Source organism: Vitis vinifera, chromosome 5 (assembly GCF_030704535.1).
Source record: "Vitis vinifera cultivar Pinot Noir 40024 chromosome 5, ASM3070453v1".
NCBI lineage: Eukaryota > Viridiplantae > Streptophyta > Magnoliopsida > Vitales > Vitaceae > Vitis > Vitis vinifera.
In genome coordinates this window covers 6,589,676-6,613,232 of record NC_081809.1, presented here as the reverse complement: position 1 = coordinate 6,613,232, position 23,557 = coordinate 6,589,676, and the positions used below count along the sequence as shown (strand labels likewise).

General features: G+C 41.1%; 2 protein-coding genes and 1 non-coding gene across 3 annotated transcripts; all 3 read right to left on the bottom strand.

Moving 5' to 3' along the window:
• Positions 1-2,185: 2,185 nt before the first annotated feature.
• LOC132253798 (serine/threonine receptor-like kinase NFP) lies at positions 2,186-5,912 on the bottom strand. Its single transcript, XM_059736881.1, has 2 exons — positions 4,282-5,912; positions 2,186-3,273 (listed from the first exon to the last, which is right to left on the bottom strand). The coding sequence occupies exons 1-2, from the start codon at positions 5,410-5,412 to the stop codon at positions 2,536-2,538; spliced, it is 1,869 nt and encodes a 622-aa protein (XP_059592864.1). The 5' UTR covers positions 5,413-5,912; the 3' UTR covers positions 2,186-2,535.
• MIR3631B (microRNA MIR3631b) lies at positions 2,254-2,417 on the bottom strand. Its single transcript, NR_127881.1, has one exon. It is a non-coding gene; the product is annotated as a microRNA MIR3631b (primary transcript).
• A 15,222-nt stretch (positions 5,913-21,134) lies between the features above and the next one.
• On the bottom strand, positions 21,135-22,955 carry LOC100252711 (photosynthetic NDH subunit of subcomplex B 5, chloroplastic). Its single transcript, XM_002279984.5, has 5 exons — positions 22,590-22,955; positions 22,019-22,079; positions 21,826-21,888; positions 21,674-21,732; positions 21,135-21,559 (listed from the first exon to the last, which is right to left on the bottom strand). The coding sequence occupies exons 1-5, from the start codon at positions 22,830-22,832 to the stop codon at positions 21,329-21,331; spliced, it is 657 nt and encodes a 218-aa protein (XP_002280020.1). The 5' UTR covers positions 22,833-22,955; the 3' UTR covers positions 21,135-21,328.
• Between the last annotated feature and the right edge of the window lie 602 nt (positions 22,956-23,557).

The window sequence follows — 23,557 nt, the reverse complement described above, 5'->3', positions numbered from 1 at the left end:
TTTGTAATATTTTATTTCTATTAAGTATTAAAAAGTAAAAAAAAAAATCAATATGTTATTTTTTCTATTTAGAAAAAGCTATATATTTTGGCTTTTTCTATTTAGTAAAAAGTTTATAATAACTCATGAAAAAGTAAAAAAACAAATAACCTAAATTTTAAAAACAAATTGTTTTTAGCAAAAAGTTAAAAAAACAAACACCATCTTAATGACTTCCTATATGGGGATAAGTGTGAGATAAAATTAATCATATAACTGAAAATTCCTAAAATTGTTAGATATGTTTTACGGACATGAGTTAGTATAGGAACTTGTCCAATTAGACTATTATAGGGCTAGTAAGAGAATTGCCCACTAGAGATAGTCATTCTAAAGAATTCATTCCTTTTGAGCTATGTGCATCTTTTTTTAGTGAGCACGATGCCATACTGGCACGCGAGTTTTGAACTACCATAGGATTTCAACTTGGCCTTGAGCATCTAGTGAGAAGAGTAGTATACCATCAATGTAGATGAGGGTCTTTGGAAAAAAAAGGCTCATAAATTCCAATCATGGCTTTCTAGAAAAAAGAAAGTACTGTCTTGACGTCAAAAGAGAACTTTTCCACTAGAAATATTAGTCTAGAATACAAAAAATAAAAAATAAAAATAAATAAAACGGTTTTATGTTAATCATTTGTGGTGCATACCAAGTTTTCAAAATCTCGCCTTTAAATTTTCCACTAGGAATATTAGTCTAGAATAAAAAAGAAAAAAAAAAAGAAAAAAGAAACAAAAACAGTTTTATGTCAATCATCAGGATGTCTACAAAGTTTCCAAAATCCTGTCTTTAAATAAAACTTTGGAAAAATAATTGATTTAGTAAGATGTTGAAACGATCTTGTCTTTAAGGCAATTGGAACTAAGGAAGAAAATATTGGGATATATATTGTATCGGTAAGATATATCATCTGACGAAAATATTGATAAATATCGGTGATCGACGATATATAATCATGGATATATCGGTGGAAAAAGAAACAAAAACAGTTTTATGTCAATCATCGGGATGTCTACAAAGTTTCCAAAATCCTATCTTTAAATAAAACTTTAAATAAAACTTTGGAAAAATAATTGATCTAGTAAGATGTTGAAATGATCTTGTCTTTAAGGCAATTGAAACCAAGGAAGAAAATATCGGGATATATATTGTATCGGAGAAGATGGATACGACATATAGGTAAGATATATCATCTGACGAAAATATTGGTAAATATCGGTGATCGACGATATATAATCATGGATATATCGGTGATATAAGCAAAATATCGGCCCTAAATGGAAAAAAATGGCTAAAATTTCGGGGATATATTAGAGATATTTATGTGAAAAATCGGTAAAAAATTTAAATTATTATAAATAAGTTAATTTTAATTATCTTATAATTAAATTTGTATACTAATTAAATAAAAAAAAAAAAAATCATAAATAAAATTATCAATATTTTTAAATAAAAATATTTTGTATCAAAATGTACCAATATTTTTAAATAAAAATCATAAATATATTTAAATAACATAATTAGTATATTTGCAATAATTTAGTTTTAAATTAATAATTTTATTTTATTTTGATATTCAAGTGTAATAATAGTATATTGAAAATAAATTAACTTAGTACATTTTTAAATTAGTATAACATTGAATTTAAATTAATACATTTTTATAATTAATTAATACATTTTTAATAGAGGTAAGTAAATTAACTTAACATAATAATATATTTTAATCACATAATTAGTATATTTGTAATAATTTAACTTCATAATGAGTTTACACTTACAAAATTCACATTTCTTATCCGTTGACACTATCTAATTAAATTTAATATTGCAAATCATATCATATATATATTGATTTCTTCAATAAAACAACTTTAAAATGTCTATTATTCTTCTAATTTCATTTTTAAAAGCTCTTTATTAAATTTTCATAAATTTTGATGGATTTTTGGTCTATCAATATTTTGTGTCAAAATATCCGTCGATATATCTCCGATATATCCATAAAATCCAAGTACCGATATATTCGTGATTACCGATGTTTTCATCCTCAATTGGAACTTTTATTTAACCAAGAAATGATAATTTATTACTACACAATAATAGTAATGACTTTTCCTTCTACTTCTAATGGCAAACATAGAAGTTAAAAGCAATCCCAAATAAGTCTATATATGCTTCGTTTGCAGTTATACATAGTGTCCTTAACTTAAAGTGGTGTTTGTTTTTTGGCTTTTTTTATTTAGTTAAAAGTAACTTATTGACATCATCCAACATAGCTAAAATGAACTTGTTATCAATAGGTTCAGTTTAGTTATATTGGATGATGTCAACATGTTACTTTTAGCTGAATAGAAAAAATAAAAAACAAACACCACAGACTACGCTGTTAAACATAGTCCTCCAGTCCCAATCTAATCAAAATTCAAAAACATGGATCATGTTATTTTTATGCACAGCGTGCCGATACCGTGAACTGCTTGCTATTCGATCGATCTATCTAGCTATAACTGCAGCGGGAGCCAATCCATCTTCAGATATGTCAAAGAAGAAATCCTCACACTTGCACAAAGCATACACAATATCCACCATGCTGGGCCTCTTTGAAGGATCTCTGTGTGTACAAGCAGTGGCAACAGCCATCACATTGATCACACTGTCCATGGAGCAAGACTCCCTAAGAAGACCTTCGTCCATCCAATCCTTCACTCTCTTTGCCTTCACCTTCTCGTCCTTCCCCTCCAAAATTCCTCTTGCGCTCATCCACAGAACCCTTCCCTCTTCGTCCACTGCCTCCTTCCCTGAGATCAGCTCAAGCAGAACCACCCCAAACGAGAAAACATCCATTCTTGTTGAAACTACACCATCTGCCAGATACTCTGGTGCAATATAACCTTGGGTTCCAACAATGTGCATGGTTATGGCATTGCAGCCAGATTTCGCTAATCCGAAATTGGCAATCTTGGCTCTCATGTTTCCATCTAATAGAATATTGCTGCTTTTGATGTCTTTATGCACAACTCGCGGTCTCGTATGCTCATGAATGTATTGGAGGCCATTTGCAACATCTATAGCAATTCTTAGCCTATTTTTCCAGTTTAGTTTTTCATCCCTGTCTCCATGCAACCATGACTGTAGAGATCCATTTTCAACAAACTCGTAAACTAGATAGCAAGTTGCATCTTCAGGGTCTATGCAGAAGCCCTCAAGCCTCACCAGATTGCCATGGTTCACCTTCATAATGCAAAATGAATCACAATTTTGTTACTAGTAAAAAGAGAGAGAATTTTGATCAATGTTCAAGCATAACCAGTGAAATATTGAAGGGTTATGAGCCTCAAGGAATCAAGTCAATGTTACCCTTGAATAAATTCTTAAGATTAATTTTTATGATAGCTCAGTCTTTCTGATATCTAAATAATGCATTATTCTTTTCAAGTGCTATGAAACAAAACAGAGCAAGTTAATTTCCAGAGGGCATCCAAATGATATATTAAGATTAAAATCAAATAGAAAAGACACATTTGAATGCCACTTTGCTTTGGCAGGCATACTATCATCCAAAGCTACAAGTCAAAATGACACTATTTCTTAGCTCAATTAATTAACATTTCAGACCTAAGCATTGATTATTTTAGACCTTAAAGCTAATAATTAGACAGATCACTACACCTAACCATTATCTTATTAGTAAGGACTTAAATATCGGGAAGGATCATTTTCATAATGGTGGTTCTTGCACTGGTGTCCTTATCGCTTCCAATGTTACATTTTTCACCCCCAATTTCCTTCAATATCTTCTACTTTTCCTCTCTAAATTATGATTTTTCTGTTCATGGACTTCATTGGGCTGTTTCCAACTAAGTCCACATACTCCATTCTTAATATCTCAACAAAGCACACTCTATAATCCCAGTAACCTATGGAATAAGAAAGACAAATATAATTGATGAATTTGTAAAAAAATAGCAGAAGGCTTTTGATTGTATTCCTAAAATTATAAACCTAGTCAAACTGAAGCAAATATAACCAGTATGAAGCTGCCAAACAGGGCTAAATTTCATCAGGCATATGACAACATAGAACTATTTTTTGGATGATTAAATTCAAACTCTTTTTACTCAGAAGATTCTGAAAATTTTGAAGTGGTCTGATTCTTGATATGCTAAAAGTACTTGATGGCAGTGTAAACAGAACTATACTATGGCATATGTGGAGTAATGTATGTGAGAAATTTTTTACCTTTTGCAAGATCTTCAGCTCTTCATAGGCATTCCACTTCATCTTCTTGATGGCATAGAGCTCTCCATCAATAGACCCTTTATACACAGACCCTTGGATCAGGGAACGCTCACTAAACCCACCAGTTGCATCCCTCAATTCTTCAATCCCGTACACTTTATACTTGTCCAAACAATCCGAAACATCGGCCATTAAATTCACCTCCTCCGCCTTCAACCCCGTCCCTCTTCCAACCAAAGGCCTCTCCTTATCTCCCTCAATTTCCTTGATCTTCTCCACCATAACATGTCTATAAACCCACACCCCAATCAACAGAACCAACAAGATCCCACACACTCCCAACCCAATTGCCAATCCTATAATCACCCCCTTTCTCTCAACCTTCCGAACAGAGGTCGCCACCGAAGCGGTCACATTAGGCTGTGATATGTTTGGAAGCCGGGAAACCGGCACGAAAATGGTCTGGAAGGGCTGAATATTATCTCCATTAACGTCTATTATAGACGCTGTATCTGACCCCAACGATGCAGCAACACCAGTCAAGTTATCAGAAGGCTGAAACACATAGGAAATGAGAAAATTCACTCCGTTTCTTAACTGGGTTTCGTTGGGGCACTTGCAGAAGATCGGGAAAATGACTTTATCGCCGACATCGAGATCAGTGGGAACGAGAGTAGGATTCACAATTTCGACGGAATAGTAGGTGGTGAGGTTGAGGAAGCTGAAAGTGGAGACGAGGTAGAAGGTGTCGCCACTCTTGATGGTGTAGCTGAGATTGGCGTAAGAGATAGCGGTGGTGGTGTTAACGGAGTTGCAGGAGCAATTGAGAGGGACGAAGAGGCTTTGACCGGCGACAAGGGGGTTGGACGGGGAGGAGATGTTGCTGGGCTCGGAGATCATGAGGCGGCTGACCCAGAAGAGGTCGCCAATGGAAGCTAGGTCGAGGAAGTTGGGAGAAGTGGCAGTGTAAAAGGCGAAGGTGTGGCAGGGGTAGGAGGAGAGGTTGGCGGAGCAGGGGTAGCCCGTGGCGTTGGGTTCAGGCTGGGCCTGGGAGTAGTGGAGATGGAGGGAGCAGAGGAAGAAGAAAAGCAGGAGAGAAGAAACGGTGTCGTTTAGGGGTTTGAGCTTCATGTTTCCTGACCCTGTGGCGCTGCAACTAGCAAGTTTTATGGGGTGGACAGGGTTGGACTTGGGCTTTATAAGGAGTTTTTTTTAGTAGTAATGAAATTAATAATGGAGGTTTGTGATTTGTGATTCGTCAATATTCTAGTCAAGATGATTAAATGGGATGCTGGACCTTCGCCCTTTCGTCAGTCAGTCTAATGACTTCATGGGCACTGAATGCGCTTCTGATTGCCCCATACTCCATTATCGTATAATGGGTCTTGTCCAGGATGTTGGTCCGATCCGCACATGAAAATTTTCTACGGCAGTTTCAATATAAACCAATCAGAGATCCCCTGCAATATAATATCTCCCCCAGTTGTCGATTCACATAGCTCTCAATCCGTGGCCTAGTGGGAAAAATACCAGATGTTCACAAGGGAATCACGTGCGTTCTTTTCTCCTGAGTCTCGAAGAAGACGATAAGCCCGATGGCTTTTTCCTCAGTGGGGGTTGAAAATGGGGGCTTTTTTAACTTTTGCGGCAATTTTAAAAAATTATAATTAAAAAATGGTAGTTTTGAAAATATTGATAGATTTACGGCAGTTTTGGCCACGTGGAAGGTGTCTTTTGAAGAGACACCTTCCACAATTTTCAAAATCATGAAAGAATTGAATTTAAACTAAAGGTGTCTCTTGAAGAGACACCTTCTACAATTTCAGAAAATTTGATTTATATTAAAGGTGTCTCTTGAAAAAACACTTTCCACGTGGCAAAAAATCCAATATGTATTAAAGGTGTCTCTTGTAGAGACACTTTCCACATGGCAAAAAATCCAATATTCATTAAAGGTGTCTCTTGAAAAGACACTTTCCTCAAAAATTTGAATGTCTTATAAATTTGATTTTAAAGCTAAAGATGTCTCTTGAAGAGACACCTTCTACAATTCCTAAAAATTTTACTTTATACCAAAGGTGTCTCTTTAAGAGACACCTTCTAGAATTCCAAAAAATTAGATTTATACTAAATGTGTCTCTTGGAAAGACACTTTACACAATTCCACAAAATCCAATATGTATTTTATTTGTGGAAATGATTTTAAAGCTAAAGATGTCTCTCTTTAATGTATGAAAATTGTGGAAAGTGTCTCTTGAAGAGACACTTTCAGTATAAACCAATTTTTTTAAAATAATAGAAGGTGTCTCTTGAAGAGACACCTTCAATATAATTCCATTTTTTGGGAATTGTGAAATGTGTCTCTTGATACCTTCCAACTTTCAGTATAAACCAATTTTTTAAAAATAATAGAAAGTGTCTCTTGAAGAGACACCTTCAATATAATTCCATTTTTTGGGAATTGTGAAATGTGTCTCTTGATACCTTCCACAATTTTAAAAATATTGGGTTTATACTGAAAGTGCTTGTTCAAAAGACACTTTCCACAATTTCCATTCAAACAGTGGAAAATTTTGAATTTATGCTGAAGGTGTCTCTTGAAGAGACACCTTCCATAATTACAAAAAAATGGAATTATATTCGGACACCTTTCATAATTTTTAAAAAATTGGTTTATACTGAAAGTGTCTCCTTGAATTTAAATTTGAATTTGAATTTCAATTATTGTAGGTACTAATCTAATCAGGTTATTATTTTTTTATTTTGTTGCAACCCCCGTTTGATTCCCAAGTTTGTGCAATCCCCGTTTGATTCCCAAGAAAATCCATCCCCCATTTGCTTTCCGGGAAAATCCATGGAAAACCCCCTAAAAAAACAAATTTTCAATTTCAATTATTGTAGGTACTAATCTAATCAGGTTATTATTTTTTTATTTTGTTGCAACCCCCGTTTGATTCCCAAGTTTGTGCAATCCCCGTTTGATTCCCAAGAAAATCCATCCCCCATTTGCTTTTCGGGAAAGTCCATGCAAAACCCCCTAAAAAAACAAACAAAAAAATGTTTTTTTTTTTGCTCCGTGCTTTCTGGATCTGTCCAGGGGTCTCTTTGCTTTTGTGCCATTGGATTTAAATTTCACAAACCCTAAATCCACGATTTTTGAGCCACGCTGAAAAACACAACCTTTCCCCTCAAATCATGATCACCTTTCTCCTCAAATCATGATCAGATTACCAAATAGCTTATGTTTTTTAATAAAAAAAAATTGGACAGATACCCTGTGCGCGGGCTGGACTGGTAGGAAATATTGGGAATTTTTTTTTTTTTCAACTTTCCCACACTTTCTTGGCAACCAAACAGAATCACAACAAGCCAAACCACAAAAAAAAAAATTAAAACTTTCTCCATTATTTTTAGTCTACTCAGTTTCATTGTAAAAAAAAACAAAAACTTTATTTTTTTTACAACTTTCCCACACTTTCTCGGTGACCAAACACAACCACACCACCAAATATAACCACAAAACTTACAGAAAACATCGAGGGCAATGGTTTCTCAGATCTACACTTCACTTCCTTCCTATTGGTGTTGAAGCAAGGATCTCCACCTCATGATCAGCGTGCGGGATAGTTGGTTTTCGGGCAGAGGAGTTTTGATGCAGAGAAGAAAAACGAGAAGGGAAGAGAAGAAAAACGGGAAGGGAAATGGAAAGGGGGGAATGGGTTTTCATATCTTTCCTACGTGTTATCCTACGTGTTCAAAAGTGCCGTAGAATTGGAATTATTTTCCAAACTATGGTATTTTAAATATTATTATTTTTAATTGCAGTATATTTATCAAGAATCCTTGAAAATGGTGGCCTGAGACAGCTTGCCGTGTCAAAAGAGGCCGCCCCGCCCGCCCACCACGCACCGCCATCCATTTATTACCAAGTCTGCATTAGTCTCACCCCCACGGCGGCCTCCACTTGCATAGCCTTTCTTTTGATATTTCGTCATTTGAATGGATAAAATTTCGATAAATAAGTGCGAATAGGTTGAAAAAAAATAAAAATAATAGAGCAAGTAAAAAAGACAAGAGTCGTTGACTTCGAAATGTTAGTTATGGTGAAAAATTGTTGAAAGCTTTATCCTACAAAGCTTCATATTTTCAAATACCATGTTGGAAAAACTTACCAAATTACTGTACTTTATTCATTACAAAATTGAATCTAATCAAATATGAAGATAGATTTTCAAATCCCACCTATCCCATCGTTATGACTTCACATTTAACCACCCACCTTCTCATTTGAGGCACTTCTATTTATTATCCCAGTAAAGCAAAATGACTAAAACTGATCCTTTGAATTGGTTTTCCAGTAACATCAAATCATGATTTTCCTGAATTCTCAAAAAATTATAATCCCTGTCATTGTTTCTAACAAAGGGGCAGTTCTTTCTCAGAAGGTAAAAGCTCCTCTTTAAGCTCAATAAGAGCTTTTATGCCGATACCAATATTATTGGGTAAAAATTATGACTTCTATTTCAACTTATAACTAAAGTGAAAAATAAGAAGTTATCTCAAACAAGACCCAAATGCATAATCCTAATAAACAACTAAACAACAAATATAAAGAGAGCGAGAATTTAACATTGGTAATAGCCATTAGGGTTTCTATGTAAGAACTACAATTGCTGCTGCTAGAAGCTTTTATGGGACCCAAAAATAAATACCACCGACCTTGATGAGGGATGCGTCTCTTTCACAAAACCAACATTATGGCATAAAACAAACTAGGATGGCTATTCACCAGGTGACTAGTTGCAAAATTCAGACATGTAAAGCCCACTCTTATGGACCTTTTCCCTCCCTAGGATGTTGTTACCTCGCGTCTTTGAGGATCCACGTAGTTGCCAGATGGATGGACGCGCGATTTCAACTTATACAGGTTCTTGATCCAGTCGTTATACCTGCAAGAAGGTGTCCGGACAGGGTGTCCGGACGCACCCTCCGATGGTTTTGTTAGCCATGGTTAGAGAGAGAGGTATAAGTCAGTTGACCTTTTACCAGGTATTAAGAAGTTACCAGGGGATCCTTTCTTCTTCGTGCGAAGGCATATATATCCAGCTTCAGGGGTACTGTTCATTTCATTAATGGCGAAGAGATATTTTATGTTGTGATGATGATAATAGGTGTCAGTAGGAGCATTATCATCCTACGAACGGCTGTCAGAAACCATGGTAGGTGATGCGGCTGTCAGAGATCGTGGGAAGTGATTATGTAGAATGATCGTGGGAAGTGACTTGCTGTCACTTCCTCCTGTCTTCTCATTCTGCAGGTGATGGGATGTGGGCCGTGCCTGTTTGTTGTGATAGCGTGTAAGACTCGCTTTACTTTATTTGGTCATCCGGATGATCATATCTGGGTGACACATGCTGATTATCCGGATGTATTGTGGAGCGGATGCATTACGAAGGTTGTTCGGATACCTATGCTCTGCCAGCGTCGTTTGCTCTTCCTTGGACAGGAGAAGTTGAAACGTCTTTTGCCTTTCCTTGAAGTGGTCCGGATAGGAGAACTGCCTTATGCACATCTTTAGGGGAATCCGAATGGTGGTGGTTCGGATGATGATGCGTGCCACGTGTCACTGTGAGGTGCGTGCCACGTGTTTCCCAGAGGGAGGGGTCCCTACATTGCCCCCCTTTTAACTTGCCTATTTTGCCAAAAAATGGGCGAGTTAAAAAATAACTGGCTTTTTGAAATTTGAAGAGGTCTCTTCGTCTGATTGGGCCACGTGGCGAGTGGGGATGCGGAAGCCAAAAAAGGCCTTTATGACGAGCCGCCGACTCTGGGTATTCCTAGGCAGCATGTCGTTTCAATGATAGTTTATTTGGACGTTTGGCTTTCCGAGGGCCTGTCCCCCTATAAATAGCGTACTGTACCTTCTTTTTCATTTTTTCTACTGCATTTTCCTGAGAGCCTTTCTTCTTCTTGCTTTTGTTGCGTCCTTTGCTTTTTCTGAGTAAAGAAACTCGAAAACACTTTTGTACCGGTGATTTTATGTCGTGACACTCATTTGCTGCTGGTGTTCTTGTATCGAAACGGCGATATTTCTTCTTCAGAGCTTCATTTGGTACGTGTACCTTTGCTATTGCTGTTCCTTTTGTTGCGTTTTGTTGGTTCTGTGGTTTTGGTTTCTGATTTGTTTGGGTTAGGGTTTGTGTATTTTCTGGGTTACTTGTGTTTTACCCATTGCGCTTCTTGTGTGTAGGTTTGGGCTTGTGTTTGTGGTAAGAAATGGCTGCAAAAAAGACTGTTTCATCTTCTGGGGCTAGCGAAGTTCGTGGAAAGGCGATAGATAAGCTGGATGCGAAGGAATTCCGGGAACGGTTCTGCATCCCGAATAACGTGACTATCGAACTGCTGAATGGGAGGGTACTTGTGCCTTCTGAGAAAGCAGAAGAAAAAACTATCATCTTCTCGAAAGGAACAATTCAACGCATGGCTCCGGTTCCCTCTGCCGGCGTTGTTCAAGGAGTTCCTCCACTTCACCAAGATTCTACCCGTCTTCATTCATCCCAACATCGTCCGGGTGCTGATGGGATGCAGCATCATAAACATGCTGTACAACCTCGATCTCACGCTGCTGGATGTGTTTTTTGTGTATTCTTTGAAGAAGGTAAAAAATGACATCTTCAGCATATCCGCACACTTGCCCTCCCTCCAACTGGTGACAGAGCTGCCAGATTCGACAAAGGGAGGGGCGACGGGACACGTGGTGGTCCGGGGTGCGTGGGCGGGGCTTTTGGAGCATCCGGCGAGGCCTTTCAACCCAAACTACTCCTTGGAGGTTCCGGGTAAGTTTGCTTTTGTGACTATTGCCCGGCTTTTACTTTGTTGATTTTTTGTTGACTTTTCCGGATGGTATTCTCATGTTTTGTTGCTGTTAATGTAGGTCCGGAATTGAGGGGCCACCTTGTGGACTGGGTGGAAAAGGCGTCCTTTGGCTGTCTCAGCAAATTGTTTGAGATAGATGCCAAGGAGAGGCAGTGTAAGACGCTGCTGACCGCGCGGAACCTGGCGGCGGCCGTCCGGGAGCCCCGAGAATATGTCATCAATATTCTCCCCAGGAAGATGCCAAAGGAGGTTGTTCCTGGGGAACATTATACTGTGAAGGATTTCCCGATTTACGAGGCGTTAAAAGAGGCTGACGCTAAAAAAAACCGACTTCTTCTGGAGGATCGGGAGAGGAAGAAGAACGAAGGGACCCTTTGGAAGGCTCCCGGACAGAAACATGACGCAGACTCTCCTCCAGAGAAACCTCCAGCGAAAAGGAGGAAGCTGGTGAAGAAAAATGGGAAGGACGTGAGGGAGCCCACTCCTCCCATGGAATTTGCTCCTCCGCCCATTATCCACGAGGCGGAGGTCATGATAGAGGAGCCAGTGAATGCTGCCCCTTATTCCATCTCAAGCGGGTCCGGACACCTTGCGGGGCTGAACCACTCAAGCACCTCCCTGGCAGCGGTTGCGCGTCTAGCGAATTTGGCTGAGGAAGCTGCGTCTGTCAACCATCCAGACTCCCGCAATCCGGATGCTGATGCAGCTGAGGCCGTTTGCGCGACCCCCATGGAAGAAGCGGGAACAGAAAGCCAGAGTCAACCCTCTGACGATCCGGACCGGCTGGCTCTTGTTCTGGTGACGGGGCCACCCTCAAAGAAGCCTCGCTCGGTGCGCAATCTGAGGTCCGGACTTCTCGGGCGGCTTCAAGAGCGGCAGCAAGAGATTGAAGTTAGTTGCTCATCTGCCCACGACGCTCATCCGGAGGGAGGTGAAGTGGAGATGGTAACTGAGACACCAGCCGTCCCGGTGGTGGTCCCGGCCGAGGTTGCACCCGGGGAGGTCCATCCGGCCGTAAATGCTGAGGTTGCACCCGGGGAGGTCCATCCGGCTGTAGATGTTGAGGTCCCGAATCCGGAACAAGAGTGCTCTTCTCTTGCCTCATCAGGGGGGGATCCTATTAATGATGCATCTTGCACCTCTGCTAGCCCTTTTAGCTACGCGGAGTTGGAAGAGAAGCTAAAACAGATTCCACCCGGCTTGCCCCTTGTCAAGCCCTCAGCCCAAATGTTCGAGATGGTGGAAACGGTAAAACTGTTTTTGTGCTTTTTGATTGTCATTCTGATGTGTGATTTCTAACTTTGCTTTTCTTGCTTGGCTATTTGTTTGCAGCTGGTGAGTGGTCTTCGTGGCATGACCAATCAATACGATCTTTTCACTGACTTGCTGCGGACTACTGATTATGTGAAGGCCTTCGCCACTCGGCGCAAAGATGCTGAAGATCAGTTGCGTCTGAGACTGGCGGAGGCTGAAGCCAGCATATCCACCTCCCGGAGGGAGAATGAGGCCCTCCGGGCAGATTTGGCCGACGCAAAGGCCCGGGAGGAATCAATGGATGCCCGTCTGCTTGAGGCAGCGGATGAGGTGGCCGGTCTGAAGGGGGAGGTGAGGCAACTCCGATCAGAAGTTTCTATCGAAAAGAAACAGAGGGAAGATTTGCAGCTGCGCTTGGTTGCACAAAAAGAGGAGCTAGAACGGGAGTTTGCTGCAGAGAGGGAGGAAATTGAAGCAGAATATCAAAAACAAGTGGATGATACGTTCATCTTTGGGTATCGGTGCTGCATGAAGAAGAACGGTATCAGGCGGGACGTGCCTTCAATTCCTCCGGGTGAAGAAAAGAAACTACATGACAAGCCTGCTCCCTGATAGTTTATCTCTTTTTGTAACTTCTTCTGTAATCTTCCTTCTGTATTTTTTGTGGTCCGGAGACCTCCTTGTACATATTTTTAGCAATATCAATAAAAATATTTCTTTTCTCATCTGAACTCGTCTTGGCTTTCTTATTGATAATATTGCTTTAAATTAGACGCATTCCATGGTCTAAGTAATGGAGTTCCGTCTAGCTTTTGTAAATGATAGGCTCCATTGTCACTTGCTTTAGACACTATATAAGGTCCTTCCCAATTGGCTTGGAACTTCCCTGCACCCACTTCAGTAGTATTTTCAAAAACTTTTCTAAGGACTAGCGTACCATTTTTTAAGCTTCTTGGCCTCACTTTACGATTGTAATGTGCTGATGCCCTTTGTTGATAATCTGTCATCCGGATGGCCGCGCTTTCCCTCACTTCATCCGTCCAATCCAAATTTCTTCCTAATTCCATGTTTGCATCATTTTGTTTTGCTGCGTCGGTCCGGATAGTAGGGAGACCTATTTCGGTAGGAATGACGGCATCCATTCCATATGCAAGAGCGAAAGGAGTATTTCCTGTTGGCCGTCCGGGTGTAGTTCGGTAGGCCCATAGGACACTGGGTAGCTCCTCCACCCACTTCCCTTTAGCTTGCTCAAGCCTTTTCTTTAGGGCATTGATTAGGGTTTTGTTTGTGACTTCTGCTTGCCCGTTGCTTTGAGGATACCGTGGTGTGGAGTATGAGTTCCGGATATTCAGGTCCGAACAGAAATTTCTGAATGCAATGCTATCAAAACGGCAGATAATATTTTTCCATACAAACTTGGTGACATCCTTGTCTTTGATGCTAGCATATGCTTCAGCTTCCACCCACTTACTGAAATAATCTGTGGTAACAAGCAAAAATTTCTTTTGGGCAGGTGCAATTGGGAGAGGTCCCACTATGTCCATGCCCCACTGTGCGAAGGGCCACAGACCTGAGATTGATTTTAACGTTGTTGATGGCATATGTGGAATGGGAGCATGCCTTTGACATTTATCACATCTTTTGACATATGCTGCCGCGTCTTTCTTCATTGTTGGCCAATAGTATCCTTGTGAATGGGCTCTATGTGCCAGAGATCGTCCTCCCGAATGATTTCCGCATATTCCCTCATGTAACTCAGCCAACACATATTGAACTTCCGAATGCCCTAGGCACCGAAGGTATGGTCCTATGAAGGATCGCTTGTACAGGTGCCCCCCAATTAAGGTAAAACGGGCAGCTTGCACCCAGACTTTGTGTGCCTGTTTGGGATCTTCGGGTAGAATTCCTGTCCGGATATATTCGGTGATGTCATTCATCCATTCTTGGCCGTCCGCTTGGGGTGCCTCAATGGTATTGCAGATTGATATTTCTGAGACAGAGGGGTTGGTTTGCACATGTATGGGCAGTAGAATGGCTTCCTTGATAGGGAGGGAGGCAGCTATGCCGGCCAAAGCGTCAGCGCGCCTATTGTCAGCTCGCTTGATTTTTTCGATTGTCCATTCAGCGAACTGCTGCAAGGTGTTTCTTACTTTAGCTAAGTATCGCGCCATGCGCGCGTCCTTAGCCTCATATTCCTCCTGGACATGTTTTACCACGAGTTGTGAGTCGTTGAAGATCCGGAGTTTGGAGACGGTTAGGGCAAGGGCGAGGTCCAATCCGGACAGGATGACCTCATATTCTGCTTCATTGTTAGATGCAGAGAATCCTAGCCGTATGGCTTGTTCCAAATGTTCCCCAGTTGGGGACTGCAATAAGAGCCCGACTCCAGAGCCTGATGAACATGAGGCTCCGTCAACTCGCAGAGTCCACCATTCTTTTTTACTTGATTCATCATGCTGGCCGGGTTTTCGGGAATATTCTAGCACGAAGTCAGCCATTACCTGGCCTTTCATGGACAGCCTTGGTTGGAATTCAATTCGAAACTCGCTTAATTCGATGGCCCATTGTAGCATTCTCCCGGTTAAATCTGGCTTGTGCAGAATGTTGCGAAGGGGTTGATCAATCAACACGATCACCGGGTGAGCTTGAAAATAGGGTCGGAGCTTTTGGGCAGCGCTTCGAAGGGCTAAGGCTGTTAGCTCCATTTTTGAATATCTGGTTTCTACGTCTGCCAATGCCCTGCTGACATAGTAGATGGGCTTCTGCTCCTTGGGTGATGGGCAGCGGAATAGAACGGCACTGATTGCCCATTCTGACACTGCCAGATACATGTATAATTTCTCTTTCGGGATGGGGCTGCTCAAGATGGGTGGTTGCATAAGACAATGCTTAATCCTTTCCAAAGCGCTTTGGCAACTGTCCGTCCACCCATGCGCTCCAGCTTTTCGTATTGCCAAGAAGAAGGGTCGCAACTCATCAGTAAAGCGGGCTATGAAACGTCCTAACGCAACGAGCTTGCCTGTGAGACGTTGTATCTCCTTCTTATTCCTGGGAGGAGGTGTTTCCATAACTGCCTTGACTTGATCCGGGCTGACTTCTATGCCCCTTTGGCTGACCATAAATCCTAAAAATTTGCCGGCACTCACGCCAAAGGCGCATTTAGAAGGATTTAGCTTCATGCCATACTTTCGTAAGAGGTGAAAAACTTCTTGCAAATGAAGGATATGCTGTTCTCGAGTTTTGCTTTTAACCACGATATCGTCAATATATACCTCTACTGAGTGGCCTATCAGAGGTTTGAAGATTTTAGTCATCAATCTTTGATAAGTGGCGCCAGCATTTTTGAGTCCGAATGGCATGACTTTATAGCAATAGAGGCCGTGTGGCGTTATGAATGCTGTTTTTTCTTCGTCATCCGGGGACATGGGAATTTGATGATATCCGGAGAAGGCATCCAAGAAAGAGAGCATCCCTTGCCCGGAAGTGGAATCCACAATCTGATCTATTCGCGGCAAGGGAAAACTGTCTTTTGGACACGCATTGTTGAGATTGGTGTAATCTACACAAACTTGCCATTTTCCTTCTTTTTTGGGTACCACGACTACGTTTGCCAACCAATCTGGATAAGAAACTTCTCTGATGAATCCGGCTTCGAGCAATTTGTCAATCTCGTTCCGGATGACTCTTTGTCTATCCGGGTGGAAGCGCCTAATCCTCTGTCGGACGGGCCTGACAGTTGAAAAGACGTTAAGCCTGTGAGATGCAATGGAGGGATGAATTCCCTTCATGTCAGAATGTGCCCACGCGAAGATGTCATGGTTCTGTCTGAGGATATTTTGCATGCCCTGAGTTTCTTCTTGTGTCATGAGGGAACTGATGTTCGTGAGGTGATCGTTTTCCTCCGAAATTTGGATTGTTTGTAAGGGATCTGCTGCCGGGGGATCTTTGTCCGCCGGACCCAATAATTGCTATTGGTCGTGTGCCATGCTGGGTTCAGGGGGAGATGCATCCTCCTGGTTGGCCCCTGCTTCACGTGCTATCTGATAGCACTGGCGAGCGGCTAATTGGCTGCCATATAGGTCGATTTGACCATCGTTGGTAAGAAAACTCACCATTTGATGGTATGTAGAGGGGATAACTTTCATGTAGTGGAGCCATGTGCGCCCCAAAATGACATTGAAGGGTGATAGCTCCTGTACTACTGAAAACTGTACATTGAGAGTGACTGGGCCAGCTTGGACCGGCAGTATGATATCTCCCAAGGATGTGGTTGATGATTCGTTGAATCCGGATAAGATTCGTCCAGGGTTTTCAAGGCCCGCGAGACTATGTCTCATGCGGCCAACGACTGATGCTTGTACCAGGTCGGCCGAACTGCCTGGGTCAACTAAGATACGCCGCACATCGAAGTCCCCAATTTCCAGGGACAAGATGAGGGCGTCGCGATGTGGTTGTAGTGTCCGGGTGGGATCTACTGGTGGAAAAATTATTGTTCCATCTATGGGGCGAGGGCCCTCTCCTGTTAGCCCAGGCCGGATGGAGTTTATGCGTTCGCGTATTGATGCGGCTCGCAACAATTTTTGCCTTTTTCGCCTAGAGTCGTATTCCTCGTCAGATGGACCTCCGGTAATATAGTTTATAACAGCCTTGGGGGCCGCTGGTGCCCTAAGGTTCCCGGGATTGTGATGTTGGGGTGTGTCCCTTCGTCCACTATCTGATCGGAGGTATTGCTTCAAATGCCCTGCTTTTATGAGCCTTTCGACCAGATACTGAAAAGATCGGCATGTTTCTGTGGTATGGCCATGATCTTTGTGGAAGGCGCATCTCCTGCTACGATCCCTTGTGGATGGATCCGTTCCAAGGGGTCTAGGCCACTTGAAGTCGGACAAGTCCTGGATCATTGGGGGAAGCTTCTCATATGATATGGAAAGAGGTGTGAGAGGTGGCATTTCCGGGCGACTTGGCCCTTCCTGCCTTCGGTCAGACGGCTTTGGCCGATCCGAAGGTTTATTACTTCCCTCCGTATTATTTCTAGCTGGTCGTCCGGCAACCAAAACTTGCTGAGTGGCCGCACGCACGTCATCTTCGAGCATTGAATATTTGTTCGCACGTCTGAACAAATCGTCCATTGTTGTAGGAGGTTTTTTGGCTAGTGATTCGAAAAATGGAGTGTCTGGACAGATGCTTCGTTTGAAGATCTGTAGGACCGCATCCATGCTGCAAGCCTCTATTTGAAGTACGGCCTGGCCAAATCGTTTCACAAATTCCCTCAATGATTTGTTATCTCGCATTTTTATGTTCTGGAGGGTGCTGATATTTTGTTTGTGTCGAGCGGAGCACAAGTATTGTCCCACAAAAGCTTCGGACAGGTCCCTGAAATTACCAACAGAGTTGGGAGGTAGGCGATGAAACCATGAGAGGGCTTGTCCTTGTAGGCTGGCAGGAAATACTTTGCATAGTAGTGCATCATTGCCAATATCGAGCGTCATAAGCTGTCGATAATGCATGATGTGATCGAAGGGATCGTTGGTTCCATCGTATGTGGAAAATTTTGGCACGAGGAATCCCCTTGGGGGCTCGTAGTTAATGATATGAGAGCAGAAAGGCGTGGAGAGCATGTCATCCAGCCTTTTGCTGATGGAGCCAATAGGTGGCCCGCTTGGGATGTTCTTCCCAATTGGTTGTTCCGCTGGGTGTGAATGAACGTTTCGCATCACGGGGGTGACTACGGGGTCACGATGCGGGTGAACGTTTTGCACCATGGGGGTGGCTATGGGGTCAGGGCGTGGTGCCCAAGTTGTGGCCATTGGTGGCCTTGATCTTCCAGGCTCTTGTGGGCCTAGTCTTGCGCGCATCGAATTTGACAACTGGGATTTTTTATCACGTTGTCTTTTTGCTGAAAAGTGAGTAGAGTCTGAGCTTTCCTCACGAGGAGCTCGAGGCATAGGCGTGCGTGGCTCATGAGGTCTTGCGTCGTGTGCTCCTGGGATAGCTCCTGTTGTCCCAGGATATATTGACTCCGGTTCTTGTTAAGGCCTTGAGTTTGCTACTTGGCCCCTCGAACGCTGTCGTCGCGGAGGCCCTGATGTTGAAGCCTGGATGCGTAACACAACGTTTTCTTCTCTCAGTCTTTCTGTCTCCTGGAGGAGAGCTTTTAGCTGTCTTTCGCTTGCCAACTGTCTTCTTTCGATGGCTAGGCGCCACTCAAAATTATCATCCTCTTCCCTACCAGATGACCGGCTTCGAGAAGGTGTTGCCATCTTTTTCAGTGACTGAATCGAAGTAAAAGAAATTTCCCACAGACGGCGCCAATGTTGTTACCTCGCGTCTTTGAGGATCCACGTAGTTGCCAGATGGATGGACGCGCGATTTCAACTTATACATGTTCTTGATCCAGTCGTTATACCTGCAAGAAGGTGTCCGGACAGGGTGTCCGGACGCACCCTCCGATGGTTTTGTTAGCCATGGTTAGAGAGAGAGGTATAAGTCAGTTGGCCTTTTACCAGGTATTAAGAAGTTACCAGGGGATCCTTTCTTCTTCGTGCGAAGGCATATATATCCAGCTTCAGGGGTACTGTTCCTTTCATTAATGGCGAGGAGATATTTTATGTTGTGATGATGATAATAGGTGTCAGTAGGAGCATTATCATCCTACGAACGGCTGTCAGAAACCATGGTAGGTGATGCGGCTGTCAGAGATCGTGGGAAGTGATTATGTAGAATGATCGTGGGAAGTGACTTGCTGTCACTTCCTCCTGTCTTCTCATTCTGCCGGTGATGGGATGTGGGCCGTGCCTGTTTGTTGTGATAGCGTGTAAGACTCGCTTTACTTTATTTGGTCATCCGGATGATCATATCTGGGTGACACATGCTGATTATCCGGATGTATTGTGGAGCGGATGCATTACGAAGGTTGTCCGGATACCTATGCTCTGCCAGCGTCGTTTGCTCTTCCTTGGACAGGAGAAGTTGAAACGTCTTTTGCCTTTCCTTGAAGTGGTCCGGATAGGAGAACTGCCTTATGCACATCTTTAGGGGAATCCGGATGGTGGTGGTTCGGATAATGATGCGTGCCACGTGTCACTGTGAGGTGCGTGCCACGTGTTTCCCAGAGGGAGGGGTCCCTACATAGGACATAATCTGGAATATGTTTAAGCTATTGAGATAACAACTGCTTAAGAAAAATGTGTCCCCATGTCGAAAAAATATGGATGCTCATTAAATGGGAACCATAATCTTACCTTCTGCTGTCACTCTCAGCTAAAGTGGGCAGCTGGAAGCAAATTAGGCCAGAGGATTCATAGGAAATCTGGAGAAGAACAAAACTGAAGAACTGTCTACAACAGCGGCGTCCTAAGATGCAAAAAGCAATATTTATGAAAGATAAACAGAAGAATCAATAAACAATCATGGACAGGAACTAATTTAAGTAAAAGGGCAGGGGTATAATTTGAATATAAAAGGGAGCTTCACCCATTAAAACCCTATCTTTGTGTGTAAATATAAGTATGCGTCACATCTGAATAAGCAATTAGATTGGCATGAGCAGACACAACACAAACAGGACATCTGAAAGGACTAGGCAGACTAGTGGTAGCACATGAGCTACCTATCACAACTTGATCACAGAATTGGGGCAAAGCCAAGGGCTAACTACAATTGAACACTCTCCAAAAGATAGGCTAAGAACTCTTGATTTGGTTAACTGGATGAGGATCAGTGACAACAAAGATGCCCCCACACGCACATGCTCTACAACTGGGAAAATGTGACACATGATTTCTTTTTGAGATGGACACTAAAAGATGGTTACATGCAAGAACCAAATAACTTTGCAGCTGATGTAAGTATAAATACACAATCAAAGTCCCTTTACAAACAAACGGCGGTGACTGAGTGAAGTTTACAAGATTAAGAAGAAATTTTACTAGGATTAACATGCGATGGTACTTGAATTGAAGAGTACAAAATAATATTGCTTATCAAGCTGGATCCATTCTAACAACTTTCATCTTCTCTCTAATCTCCTCCATTTTTTAAAAATGAAAAATTATAGTGTTTCTTATATACACTTTTTGGAATATTAACAGTCTTCAAGAGGCTAGCAGCTTTTAGAAGATTGCTCAAAACTGAATCTCTATCTATTCATGCTAGCTGCACATGTTTATGAATTTCTTATAGATATTTTTAGTAGCCTGGACTGGATATTCCAGTTAAGCATGGATAAAACACAAGAACAAGCACATATACTCCTGTGCTATATGTGCTAGTAAATGTCATTCAAGTTGATCAGGAATCTACAAAGAATGTACCTGTCTGGACACATTAAAATGAACAACGAATCCATAATAGGCAGGCATATGATTCTGATATTTCATGGACTCACATCTTTTTCAATTTCTTTGCACAATACAAAAGGAAATCCATTATTATCTACTCAAGTCCTAAAGTTTATGGGAGGCAAATGTGACAATAAAATTATGTTTTTTCATGGCACCTGGTGCATCATAATACTTCCTATAAGCCACAATAATAGTTGCATTCTATATTTGAAGCCACCAAGAGGTTCCACCAATTCAATGCAGCAAAGCTTTATCCCATTGAAAAAGAAGGGGAATAAAAAACTTTATCAGTATTCCAATACAGCAAACTCAAAAATCAACTCCCCCTTTTTCTGTTCAAACCATTCTAACAGAACAAATTCAAAGCATAAATAACCAATCTTGTGGCAAGAATTTTTTTTTTTTCATTCACATTGATATTTTGCTACTAGAATTACACTCACATTGTTCAATGTTCACCATATAAATATGTACCGATGGGATTTTGGTGGTGGCCGAGAGAGGTTATGGATACCTTTAACTGTCCATGTGTGGAATGATTGTGCAATTCTAACAATAATTCTGCTCAGGAATAGTTATCTCTTTTCTATGTCATCCTTCTTCACGGTGAAATCCCACAGATCCCCATATTTCTCATTAAATTCCCATATATCCATGGTGTTGTAGTCGGCTATCAACTTGTCACGAGCTCCCCTCTCCATATTGTATATCTGTGGCTCAAAATTGTGGGGTTTGTCTGGTTTATCCATTTCAATTATGCAAAATACTGCAGCAAACAAAGCTGCTCCTATGTATAAGTACTCCCCCTGCAGAGTAGGGCAGAGCAATGTTAAAGCAAAGTTAACCAAGGCCATTTTGCTAATTTCTAAATCCAGTAATAGCTAATTCCTCACAAATGTTAATTCTAGATTTGAAATTACCGGGACATTGAAATACATCCCTGCAGCAATTGCTGGAAGGAAAGCCCATGAAATAAACCCTGCCCAGCCAAAAGGAGAACCAAGCCAGCAAATGTTCAGTGACAATAGCTTAGGGTACAGGGTTATCAAATGTCTAAGTTATTCATCAATACCTTGAAACCCTGTGGGGGGCTCTACTGCTGCATAATCCTCTGCAATTGCTCCCCAGAATGTTCCTGACATGATCCCCACAACAAGCAAATAAGGTCTCCGACTTTCATAATACTTCAATCAAGAGAAACCAAAGTTGAACCCACGATCAAAATCAACAAAACCAGGAAGGGAAAAAGAATGCAAAACAAATACCTTTGTCATCGCCTTCAAAGTAAGTGTGATGTCCATCATAATACCCATATTTAAAATCTTCCTGAAACCATGATTATGATAAAAAAAAAAATAAAAATTGACAACAATACCATTTAGGTTTACATTCATCCAAAAAATGAAGAAAAAAAATCATGAAAGAAATGATACACAAACACAAACAAACAACTACTGCCTTTCTCATCATTTCTTCCTAATCAAAATCATTACCTAATCAGTTTCATACTGTATAATCACAATTAATCTCTGGAAACGATACCCCACAAAATGCAATCAATAAAATAATTTCACATGTAAGGTCATCAAACATTAAACAACAAAGAAGCAAACCATTATTCCTCTTTTATTAATTATATCAAATGGGAAAATTAATCCATTCAAATCTAAGCCTCTACATACAATTTTGGTAATACGCCATTACTACTATTAGTAATATTGAAACATGGCCAACTCAAACATATCACCGAAGCTCCTGAGAACAGTTTGTTATATCATATTGCAGATTGAAAGTCTATAACCATTTAGAATATAACAAATAATTATAACAACGCACGGAGCTGATTCCGTTGGTGCCCCAACGGTCGACGGGATCTTCGTTGAGGTCCGGTTCAATCTCTGACAATCCAGCAGCATTCAATCTCCTCAAATTTCCAAACAATTTAAGTTGCTGGGTAGAGGCAGGAGTTGTTTGAATCGAAAAGCGGGCCCTAACCCTAGCTTCGAGTGGCTGAGAACTGAGGCTGATTCTGGATAGTAAAGTGGTGGAGAGAACTGAAGGTGAGGAAGAAACCGCCATTTCCGTTTTTCTTACGGTGTAGCGTTTTGGGCCTTGCTTTGTTTCGTGATCTTGGAGGTCAGGATACCGTGACTGCTCTCTCTCTCAGATGCGTATCAAAGCCTAGTGTTACTATGCCACGTGTTTAGATTTTGGTTTGTGTCCTTTTATCGGACATTCAAACTTCAGTTTGGTTATCTCCTTCTGAATTAGCTGGTTACTGAGTTGAGTGCTGACTGCTCACTGCTGAGTGACTGGTGAGCCTGGAGCAACCTTATCCATCGGAAGCCTCCGTGGCATTTAAAAAAAAATTAATTTAATCATAATTTACTTTCAGGAAAAGAACAGGTTTCTTCAAACGTGGCACAAACAGACAAACTCCAATTCAAAATAATGAAATATCTTTAAAAGTTAGTTTAATTTCAAATTTTTTAAAAAAATTATTTGGATAAATTGTTTTGAAAATAATTTTTTTATTTTGATTTTATAAAAATATTATAAATTCAATTCATATACTATTAATTAAATCTAATCCAATTGAAAATAGTTTTGCAATTACCAATAAATATGAAAATAGTTCTATTTACCACAAACAAAAAAAAGTAATGATTCATAATATCTTAATTTTTGTATACTATATTTCAAAATGATAAAAACATAATTATGTGTAGAAAATGACTTATTCTAAGCCAACTTCCGTTAATGAATTTATGTTATTAATTAGATTAATATTAAGGTTTTAAGCT